Source organism: Megalopta genalis, chromosome 1 (assembly GCF_051020955.1).
Source record: "Megalopta genalis isolate 19385.01 chromosome 1, iyMegGena1_principal, whole genome shotgun sequence".
NCBI lineage: Eukaryota > Metazoa > Arthropoda > Insecta > Hymenoptera > Halictidae > Megalopta > Megalopta genalis.
In genome coordinates, this window is record NC_135013.1 from 15,110,897 (window position 1) to 15,123,192 (window position 12,296).

The following is a 12,296-nucleotide window of genomic DNA, read 5'->3' on the forward strand; positions in this document are numbered from 1 at the left end:
GATCGCCATGTCCAGGACGCCGAAATGAAAGAGTACGTTGTTTAGAAATCTATCTTTTTTACGTATTTTTTTATCTCTATTATTATTGTTTTCATCATTCTATTTTATTTATTTAACCTACAACAGGGATTACCGAAAAGCTTTCCAATTTCCTAATGATCCTCGAGGTCCATCTTTCGACGTGTTTATGAACGCGAGTGTAGAACTGCGACGCGTAGAACAACTACAGACGCGGTAGTGGGATAATGGGATGCAAATCGCCAGCTAATTATCGGTAATGACGTAAAGGCTGATACAAAAGGAGGCAGGTCGAGCGATATCCGTAATGAGCATGACGGAGAGTTATTCTCCGAAGGAACGGTGCCAAGTGTAACTTCTGACCAGCTCAGCGGCATGAATCGCAAGAGAGAGGGACAGATAGATGGAGAGAGAGAGGGAGAGGGAGAGAGAGATAAAGAAAGAGAGTGCAAGAGACAGAGAGAAAGAGAGACAGATAGATAGAGAGAGAGAGAGAAAGAGAGAGAGAGAGAGAGTGCAAGAGAGAATGCAAGAGATAGAGAGAGTGTAAGAGACAGAGAGAAATAAAGAGAGTGCAAAAGAGAGAGAGAGAGTGCAAGAGACAGAGAGAAAGAGAGAGAGAGAGAGAGAGAGTGTAAGAGACAGCGAGAGAGAGAGAGAGAGAGAGTGTAAGAGACAGCGAGAGAGAGAGAGAGAGAGAGTGAGAGAGTGCAAGAAACAGCGAGAGAGAGAGAGAGAGTGCAAGAGACAGAGAGAAAGAGAGAGAGATTGCAAGCGACAGAGAGAAAGAGAGAAGTGCAAGAGAGAGAGAGAGAAAGTGCAAGAGGCAGAGAGAGAGAGAGAGAGACAGAGAGAAAGAGAAAGAGTGCAGAAGACAGAGAGAAATAAAGAGAGTGCAAAAGAGAGAGAGAGAGTGCAAGAGACAGAGAGAAAGAGAGAGAGAGAGAGAGAGAGTGTAAGAGACAGCGAGAGAGAGAGAGAGAGAGAGAGAGAGAGTGTAAGAGACAGCGAGAGAGAGAGAGAGAGAGAGAGTGAGAGAGTGCAAGAAACAGCGAGAGAGAGAGAGAGAGTGCAAGAGACAGAGAGAAAGAGAGAGAGATTGCAAGCGACAGAGAGAAAGAGAGAAGTGCAAGAGAGAGAGAGAGAAAGTGCAAGAGGCAGAGAGAGAGAGAGAGAGACAGAGAGAAAGAGAAAGAGTGCAGAAGACAGAGAGAAATAAAGAGAGTGCAAAAGAGAGAGAGAGAGAGAGAGAGAGAGAGAGAGAGAGAGAGGAAGAGAGAGTGCAAGAGACAGAGAGAAGGAGACAGAGAGACAGAGGGAGAGAATGCAAGAGACAGAGTGGGAGAGATGCAGTTTCAACGACATTAGCCGGCATATTCATGCTCGCGCGAACTGTTGACAGAATCATTTATATCCGCGAACGTCCGAATGAATCGAAACCTGGAGTGAATACGGATTATCGACCTGCGATCCGCTCAGACGAACATCATTACGGCGCGGTAACAAAGTTTTCGAAGGACTCGCGAAATATGCAATTGGGCGCCAAGAATAATTGAAGCAGCATCCTTCGCGCGCGGCGTCGGTCAAACGTAATTGAATAACGCACTCCAGACGGATTATCGCCGGGTATTTGCGTCGCCGGTGTATAGCACTAATGAAGTGGATTCGAGTATTAAAAGTTCATTAGGACCCTCGGGTGCCTGCTTGTTCTCTTTATCTTTCGTTTTGGACCGCGGAACCGGACCACGGAACTGCGATCGAATTAATGGAAACGCGTTTCACGGTTTCTTTTCCGACTGCAGTCCTTTTTTCTCCTCCATTCTTTGGGTAAAGTGCTCGTTTAATTATGTAACGCCGTTTAATAATGTCCGTTATCCTGTGGCGAAGTGACGGCTATGAAATATTGAACTGACCTACTTCGGAAGTAAAGACGAGACTCGGCATCAGGATGATTCTGCTTTTAGTTTCGCGTCTCGGCCATGTACTCAGTGTACCGACGGTATACTAACTTGCTCCGTTCGTATTCTAAACTCGGCGGCAAACGTTCTGAACGGCTGCAGCGACTACGCGCGAATTCGTCGTGCTAAGCTCGCTGGAAAAACGATCGATGACATTGTGAAATCCAAATACAGTAGAAATTCTCCCCGATTTTCCTTCAGCTTGTAAAACAAAAATGGAAAATTAGGGAAGACGAGACGCGATTATTCGAGCCTACCGGCTCATTTTTATAGTTTCCGATTCCGTCAACAATTATAAAAACGATGCGCAAGGCTCGATTAATCGTATCCTCTCTTCCTAAATCGTCCAAATTGTTTTGCTTACAAACTGATGGAAAAGTAGGAAGAATTCATCGCACTGTAACGCATACGAATTATGGAATAAAGAATGCGTTCGTCGAAATCTAGTTGATTTTTGTTACAGTGTAAAAATGAAACGAGTTATTGAACAAATTCTAGCCAGAATTTAATCCTTAATCATGGCAACGCCAGAAATCGAAGATCAGTGATCTTCTATTCAGTCTCTAGATCAGTCTCTAATTCCATTGTTCTTCGCTAATTCCAAAGAAAATATTACACGTATCGTGAACGACAAGAAAACGTTACTTGTACATCGCAAAATCGATTTTCTCGATGCCTGGGCCAGTCCGCCGGATTAGTGTTTAGGCCGCACTAAAGCGCGGAACAACGCAATAACCTGATCCCCGCGACGTCCGTTCCGAGGAAAATTGATCCCACGGCAGAAAAAATATTTCGCGACGACACGAGGCTTATCCTTCCCCACGGATCTTATTAGAAAAAAAAGATCCCAGACTCGTCTAACGACATTGTTGCGGACGAGCCTTCTTGTCCCGCGGACATCAAACCGCGGCTGTAAAGGTAAAAGCGCTGTTCGCGCCGAGGAATTTAATTTCACGGTACGCATCGCGGCAACGCCGTTTATTTTCCGACGTCTTGCGCCGGTTTCACTTTCCTTATACGATGCTCTTTATTAAGTGGTTGGTTCCCTTTCGGGGAAACGGCCGAAATATTTCATCGACAGCGCTGTTTATATCGGAAGTTGGACCGGCCCACAGTGGGCCGGATCGAAGATTTTAGTGACTTTTTCGACAAAAACCTAATTTTCTCATATCGATGTCTCCGGTCAATTTTTATTGCTTGTTAAACGTCCGTTACCCTCGAAAGTGGAAATATTAATCAAAATGATGATAAATTGTAATAGATACGACAATTTAAAGTTGAACATTTTAAGCACTACATTTGACGCCAAAAAATATGCTTCTTTTTCTCGCGATGCCCCGACGAACCTAATTAATTGTTTCCTTTGCTTTCTTTTTTTAAGAAACAGTAGCTTAAATTAAGATTATCGTATTCTATATATGAAAAATATAATGTTTAATAAAATAGAAAAAGAGTAAAAATTCTTTACATTCGACAAGGAATATCTTTTGACACCCAAGGTCTCACAGTTTCAGGATACTTTCCTTTACATGATTCTGTAAAAGTTACATACCAAGACGAACCAGATTGTAAATTATTACGAGGACCCACTAATAATTCCAGGTACGTTAGTATTGTAATGTTACAAATAGTTTGTAACATTATATTTGAACAATTTTTTTTCACAAGAAATGTCAATGAAAATTAATTAAAGATTATTGTTTAACGAATGCAAACAAAATTTAATTATCTATAGTTGAAAATAACTATTTTTTAAATATTTTTGGTGAAAATTTCATTGCAATATCTTTGATGGTTCAAAAGTTATAACAGAATGTCACTGAATTTCTCGATCCAGCCCAACTTTGTGCGGCGTTATCGCGGATACGACTTTAAAAACATGTACGCGAAAGGACTTCCCTTAATTCGTTAGAATAACAAAGCTAATAACACGTTAAACGCGCTTTTCTCGAAATCAGATTCTCCGTTATGTCTGACATGATACCACATTGGTTTAATTAATGGATTAACTTCAACTTTTAACACAATCTTCGGTTGGATATAGCGTCATTGTTCCTATCGTAATCGTTAAATTGTTTAACTCGAATGATTCGCGTTAACCGTGCAAAATTTTAGTTAAACGTGCGAGATGATTTTTCGTAGATTCATCTAATGAAATAGTTTATGTCCGAACACTTTTTGCAAACAAAAATATCATATTCTTGTGGTATTTCGGAATTTTATTTCATTAACCAAATTGCAGCGAGGTCCAGTCTTCGATTTTTTTCATTTTTTCATTAAATAATTTAAATTTAGTGAAATTATTTAATTTAAATTATGGGAAATTAAATTATAAATAAATTTAATTTTTTTTAATTTTTTACAAATAATTATTTTAGTAATTAAACACTTTACCGACCGGTGGCCTGTTAATCGGCTTCTTGTGTTCAACGCTTACCGACCGGTAGCCTATATAAATCGGCTTTTTGTTCCCAACACTTACCGACCGATAACCTATAAATCGGCTTTTCACTCCGACCGATAGCCTGCTCTTTGATTGTCATGGCAACCAATAATTTGTTATGTATTATTTAGGTAAAGAAGTGTAAGACTGAACTACTGTAAGCCTCCCATATTATTATATATTGTATAATTGTTTAAATGTTACATACCAGTCACGACGATTAAAATAAATTAAATAAATGTTACTTAATACTATTGTCACGAAAATATAAAAATGTTATTAAATCTAGTTACCGTACAATAATAGAAAGCGAATAATATAGAAAATAATAATAGACGAAGTTTGATTTAACGTTTCTATAAGCGAAAAAGCGTATATAATATGATATATACAATGTTCATGCTCGCGGAAATTCAGGCCGAAATAGAGCCGGTGTCAAGGAAATGTTTACTGCCGAATGACCGGTAAGACGTGTAGAGGATGTTCAACTGCTATCGATTATTACATATATCTAAACAATGTACTATAAGTAAATATATATATATGTCCACTTACAGTATTTTTGTTTTATATATTAATATATTATACATTATATAAAATGGTAGTGTCTATATTTTAGATATATGTTTATACATATATATTTAAAATATTATATTATATTATATTATATTATATATATATATAAACATATATCTAAAATATAGACACTACCATTTTATATAATATATAATATATTAATATATAAAACAAAAATACTGTAAGTGGACGATCTCATTTGCAACACCGGGTTAGGGTGTCCACTTACGACGGGTGAAAGCGATCTCGAAAAATAGCCCTAACTGTAGCTTACAAAAGATATTATAAATAAAGAAAGTAATGTTATTTTGTCTTCAGTGTGTTTCCCATGCAAATCACAAAAATTCTCATATTTGGAGCATCTCTCGTGATAACAACGATTACATCTCACACATTTAAGTCGGTCGTCATTTGTTGTCAATTTCGAAGCATATATGTAATCCTCTCTGCATCTCACGCGTTCATTTCGGACCCCGTTCTTCCAATAACGTGTCACTTTCCTGTGTTCTCCACGTTTCTTCACATTCTTCCCCCTTTTAATCGAAACATTCCTACGCTTTTCTTTACAATTCCCTTGTTCTTCTTTGTCTTGATGCTCGTGGAATCGGTGAAATGTTATGTAACAATCTTTCTTGGTGCCGGATCGTTTGGAATGATTGAAATGTCTTAAATCGTGTCAACGGCCTGGTGAAAATTTATAAATGTTAGTCGCGTGAATTGTGCGAGATGGGGCAAAGGACAGGCTCAAATCGAATTGTATGATGCACTAGCTGCTGCATTTTCTTCCATTTCTATGGCGGTGCACGCGTAACTTGTAATGGCATCTGGATTAAAGGGTGAAATGCCTGTAACATTAAAAGCGGTCACTGCATTCGCCACAGTTGCAGATTTACTCCAAGCTTGCGAGAGAAGTTTGCCAAAGTGTATTGTATTATTTGAATTTGTCGTTTGAAAATTCTTACAAGCCACGAAGTAGTTATTTTGGAACGATTTGAAGAATTCCCTATCTAGTGGCTGCAGGTAACGACTCGCGTGACTCGGTAAACAAAATAGAATGATATTCTGCCTTTCGCAGAAGTCCAATACATCCAATGAATTAATGTGGTGGGTACGACCATCTACGATCAGCAACGCTGTTTCGGTTGGTTTCCGAGGCAGAAAATGTGTCTTTAACCAGTTCTTAAAAATGGTATCGTCGACATACGCCAACGATGTTTCCGTCGTGACAATTTGAGAACCAGACGGCATTCCATCTAGATATTCATCTTTCTCGGTTTCCCCTTTAAATATTGCGTAAGGTGGGAGGAACATCCCCTCTGCGTTGCAGCAAGCAATGATCGAAATTGTTTCGCCCTTTTTATTCGATGTCAACGACAACATATTCTTCGACCCTTTTGCAGCCAACACGTATTTTGGTCTAGTGTGTAGTTGCACGTAGATCTCGTCCATGTTAAAGATATTAGAAGGCTTGTCGTGGAGTCCATTTTCGGTTAAAACGTTGTCCAGTAATGTAAAATAATATTTCAGACTTCTTCGATTCATACCAATAACAGCAGCGATGGAGATTTCTGTAGCTTCTCTGACCAACAAATCTGGATGGCGCTGCAAAAACGAACAAATCCAATCGTATTCGACTTCGCTCTCATCATTATTAAACTTGACGCTTAAATTTAATTTTTTATCCAATTGTAAAGCCCAATTTCTAACAATGGTTTGGTCGGGTGCAAATCCAAATTTTCGTAGCTGTTTTATGTGATGCAACAATATTAGTTCTGCGCAACGTGGTATTGCATTGTCTACCATGGACGCCGCTTCAAAATATTCATTCGGCACTTCGTACGGTTCTCTTGGATTAGACTTCAACAATCTGTGTCTTAACGTTGAGTTTGGAATTCCAAAATAGAGGGAGGCTTGAAACACATTCATTCGACCTTCTTCAACGCATTCCATTGCCTGTTTTAAGGACTGCTCATTCCATTTACGCGTCCTTTTAACTCTCCTGCCTATCATGGCCACTTTTTGTAAACCGAATTTGAAGCACTACGATGACTACTATGATTTAACACTAAACCTACCAAGCAGTAATGCTAACTGGCATGTACTGCTTCACAAAAGTGAGGAGACCGGAATTTATTTAGAATTTGTAAAGCTCCAATAATGTAACTTATACAAGCCTTTTCCACGAAAGAGTCTCGGAACTTTGCAGAATTACAAAATAAGGAAACGGCCACTTCGACCACGGTAGGTTTAGTGTTAAAGCACGTTGAAGCACGTCGAAGCACTAAACTCGATGGTCTAAGGCTGAGAGACAAAGTCCGACTGAAGCAGACCGAGACTGCGAAAACAGGCGAATTGTTTTTGAGTTTTTTATAATCTTCGAAGAGACAGAGAACTAGAAACTGATCGATGGAACAGAGCGATGGAAAGGGAAGGGAAAAAAAGACACGTAACAAGCAGTACCGCAGGTGATCTGTAAATCGAAAATACGCTGTCGATCAAGTGTGCAGTACTCTATCGTGCGAAAGTGCATCGACTACTTTATCGCCGGAAAGAAGACGACTGTGACTCGAAGAAATTGTGAACCTAACAGACGAGGAAGAAGACGGCTATGACTCTAAGAAATTGTAAACAGACGAGAAAGAAAACGGCTGCTCTAAGAAATTATAAACATAACAGACGGGACTTTTTATTAAGTGCATACCGTTCGTTGAAGGTATACAGTATTGTCTCGCTGAGCCGAACGGAATTCTTTGGAAATCAAGTTACTTTCAACGTGGAAAGAAAGCAAATTCGTTTTGAAGAAAACCGGACAGAGGAGGAATAAAAATTCCGTTGAAGGGCGGAACAATTAATGTGCTCGAATTCTCTCGGATTAGTATGGTCGGTTTATACCAGAATTATGGGACAGAGATCGACCGAATTTTTAATATAAAGTAGAAACGAATACATACTATTGAGATTATTGAGATTATACACAGAAGCTTTAAAATAATTTTAAATAATATTAAGAAACGAGCTTACCTATGTATCAACTGCTGCTAGAAATATATTGGGTCGTTCGGAAAGTTGCTTCGTTTTTCATAAAAATTACAAGTATTTGTCCAAATGTAAAACAATAAGATTTCAAAGCTACCAGAAAAGTTTGCTTTTGCTCGTAACATTAAAAAAATCGTCTTTCATTTTCTCGCGAAAGAACGAAACAACTTTTCGAACGACCCGATATATTAGTGAAAAATCCATCAGATCCGCCTAAAGCTTTAAACGCAATTTGCAAGATTGGGATACAGTTTCGCGACGATCGCAACACGTGATCAATTCGTTTGCTCGTCGATTTCACCGTGAATAGAACGGATCTCGGAGATTTAACTTCATCGGCGTCGGCCGCCCGAAACGTCTCGCATCTTCTTCGCAAACCATTTCCGTGCTGTAGACTCGCCTATGACACCTTCTCCGTATACGTTGCAAATGTCCCGGGTTGCTTCGGCAGCTTTGTGGCCTCGATGAAAAGCGAAGAAGAGAAGGTGTCGAAAATGTTGCTTTTTACCTCCTGGATATTCCATTTCTAAGCCTCGAAAGTAATGAAAAATTAAATCACTCAAAAAGACGATTAGCACAGTTTTGTAGAGCAGAAAGAGCTCTATCGAATGAATATTATACACTTTGTCAAACAGCAAAGAATCGTTGTAAAATAAAAGAAAATATAAAAACGCTACGAACTTTAACGAAAATTAAATTACTCAAAAAGACGATTAGCACAGTTTTGTAGAGCAGAAAGAGCTCTATCGAATAAATATTATACACTTTGTCAAACAGCAAAGAATCGTTGTAAAATAAAAGAAAATATAAAAACGCTACGAACTTATTCCCCAACCTAATAATTAAGATTCATTTCTGAAGAATTGCTATTTTGCTTTTGATCGATATTTATTTCTAATCTGCTTAAAATACTGTGCTAGCTACAACGTTTTATTGCAGGCTTTAAGATTTAATTTCTGTTGATCGAATCAAGATTTATTTATTCGAAACATCTTTTCGTATAGTTTTATCGAGCAGAAAGTTTTGTGGAGCAGAAAGAGCTCTATCGAATGAATATTATACACTTTGTCGAACAGCAAACAATCGTTGTAAAATAAAAGAAAATATAAAAACGCTACGAACTTATTCCCCAACCTAATAGTTAAGATTCATTTCTGAAGAATTGCTACCTTGCTTTTGATCGATATTTATTTATAATCTGCTTAAAATACTGTGTTAGCTACAACGTTTTATTGCAGGCTTTAAGATTTAATTTCTGTTGATCGAATCAAGATTTATTTATTCGAAACATCTTTTCGTATAGTTTTATCGAGCAGAAAGTTTTGTGGAGCAGAAAGAGCTCTATCGAATGAATATTATACACTTTGTCGAACAGCAAACAATCGTTGTAAAATAAAAGAAAATATAAAAACGCTACGAACTTATTTCCCAACCTAATAAAATGGAAATACAGTAAAGCAGAAAAATTGTTTTAGATTCACAGTTGAAGTAGCCTCGAGTGCAAAGGGTTAAAAGAACATTTACTGTAGAAAATTTGAAGATCCTCGAAATATCATGCTTCGTTTATGACCTCGAGGAATGACAGACGCAAAATTATAATATGCTTTGCGCCGAATGCAAGATCGTAGTAACTGAAGTATCAACTGCCCCAGCTCTTCCGAGATTCGAATCGAAATTTCCCGCTGCCTCGACGCTTCAGCATTTCGAAAGGACCGTCTCTTCGTTCTCCACGTATTGTACATTCGTTGCAAAAGAAGGGAAGCACGAGTTAAACGGAATCCCATATTATGAATCGAAGCGCATTCCACTCTGTTCGCACGATCTTCTCTATTCAGCCGATCACAGCGAAATGTATCGTCAATTCGGTCGATTCAAACTCGCCTGGATTCTTGTCGATTCTTGTTCGCGATTATCGGTAAGTTTTCAAATTTCTCGGTCGTGTTATCTTTCGTTGTTTCATTCGTTTAACCCTCTGCACTCGAAGCTATTTTAACTGTAAATATAAAATTATTTTTCTAACTTATAGTGTTTTTATTTTATATGGCGAAATGCATTTTATGCATACGAAATTGACTCTTGGGAGTCACACAACAATTACTCTCTTAACAATTTTTTAAATCTGAACTTTGTTCATATAGAAATTATCTTAAAACGTGATGTAACAAATTTTAGTGGTGTCTCAGAGTCACCACTCGAGCGCAAAGGGTTAACATTCGAACGGCGGACTCCGGGCCCGTTCGGACCCAACTGGAAAAATTGATATCCAAATGTCAAGTTTCTGACAACTGATTTCGATCTTCACATGTTTCGATAAAGCCTATAGAAGAACTATACTATACTATAGAAAAGCTATAACATATCTAGAAGGAATACCATGAAAAATATGTTGATAAAAATTGATAAATAAAAAGATAAACGATCGCGCGAGTGTATCCAGTTACATCTTATCAGAAAAGTCCGTCGTTCGAGAGTTAATGGGAACGTTCTTCAGGCCGAAGTTGTTAACCCTTTGCACTCGAAGCCATTTTAAATGTAAATCTAAATTAATTTTTCCCGACTTACGGTATTTCCATTTTATACGATAAGGTGCATTTTATGCATATGAAATTTAGTCTTGTGATTCATACAACAATTGGACTTTTAACAATATTTTACATCTAAACCTTCATAATATAAAAATTATCTTGAAACGTGATGTAACAATTGTAAATGCTGACCCAGAGTCACCACTCGAGTGCAAAAGGGTTAATACAGCATTTTAAAAGGAGGGCAATACGTTCTCGCGATTCGCCAAGTTTTATTCGTCATGCTTTATTCGCCGCTTCATAACACTCGCAACGTTTTCAGCATACGTCCCAGGACACTCAATTTGCTGGATAACGTTCCAAGTTACAAATTTTTAATTTCCAGACCCGAAAGAACGCCAGCCGTCGGGGTTGTGCACGCGAAAGGTTCCGACGCGACGCTCGTTTCTCTTTGAACCGCGGACGACTTCGGCCATAATGGAACTCGTCCATTGTCCACGCACATTCAGTAATCTGACTTTATCGAGGAAGAGAGGTCGAGCTCTTAGAAAATCTCCCCGACGCCAATTCCATGGTCCAACTAATAAAATCTCGTGACCCGAGAATGCGAGAGGAACGTGACTTTTTAGGAATTCTCGAACCGAAGATGTTAACGGTTCGTTTCTTCGAACGAGCACTTCACTCAAAAGCATACATACACATATTGTTGCAGTTGTGGCAATGTTTCTGCTATGAAATATTCAAAACTGCTCGATTAACAGCATTTTATTTCGGAAACGGTTTTCCTGAACACGCGATTCGCCGAGGATCCCGATTTTTGAAAGCGTTCTTCTACGATTTCGCAATTTGGAAAATGCTGCTGGCGATTGTGCGGGTTACCTTGAAATCGCCAACAGTTATTTCACCGGCAATGTTTTCGTCGACACGGTTTCTCAGCAGCGACACCGCATTTCATCGATCATTGTTTATACGTATACTTGCCGACACGTTGAAATCGCCGACAAATGTTTACATCGACTCTCGTTTCACCGACAAACGTTATTATCGACACTTCGTATATAAGAAATGTAGAAACAGTGACAACAACGATACGTTTATATTAGTACTTTATTAATCGACATTTTTAACAATTGTCACACATTAAACGTCGATTTAACCAAGGATAAAGCAATGTTAGCTGGCACTTGTATTTACGAAATATATGTTCCTTAACGTTAATTTGTTGATTGGTATTTATATATGGAACAATTGTTGGTGATTTCAAGTATAATACAACATGTGTACATTTAACCCGAGAAAGATAACCTACGTCGCAGAGGCGCCTGCGAAGACTGTTGATTTTTGTTAATTTTTCATAGAGGTCTAGTGATTTAAGTTTAAAATTACTTAAAATATAAAAAAATATAATATAAATGCATTTTATTTTTACAATAATGCCAAACCTTTAAAATGACTAGATTAACTTAAATAAATATCCATTGTTAGTATAAAATTGACGCCTTAGAAAAGCATGCGCCTCTGAAGCGTATGGTTATCTTTTACGTACATTGTCATATGGTTATCTTTCTAGGGTTAAAAAGAGTATTCGTTTACTAGAAACGCTTATTCGTTTTTTAGAAAATGGTCCGAACGTCGCGTGAAATTGCTGCAGAAAAATTCGTCGCGATGTCTTCAGTTGTTAATGATTTCTTCAGTTAATAAAACTGATTAAATTAAAGCTAAAGCGTTAATAGAACGGTC

General features: G+C 38.2%; 1 protein-coding gene across 1 annotated transcript; it reads right to left on the minus strand.

The window, feature by feature from the left end:
* Positions 1 to 5,159: 5,159 nt before the first annotated feature.
* Positions 5,160 to 7,396, minus strand: LOC117222019 (uncharacterized). Its single transcript, XM_033473463.2, has one exon. It carries the CDS (start codon positions 7,003 to 7,005, stop codon positions 5,740 to 5,742), a length of 1,266 nt encoding a protein of 421 aa, XP_033329354.2. The 5' UTR covers positions 7,006 to 7,396; the 3' UTR covers positions 5,160 to 5,739.
* Positions 7,397 to 12,296: the final 4,900 nt, after the last annotated feature.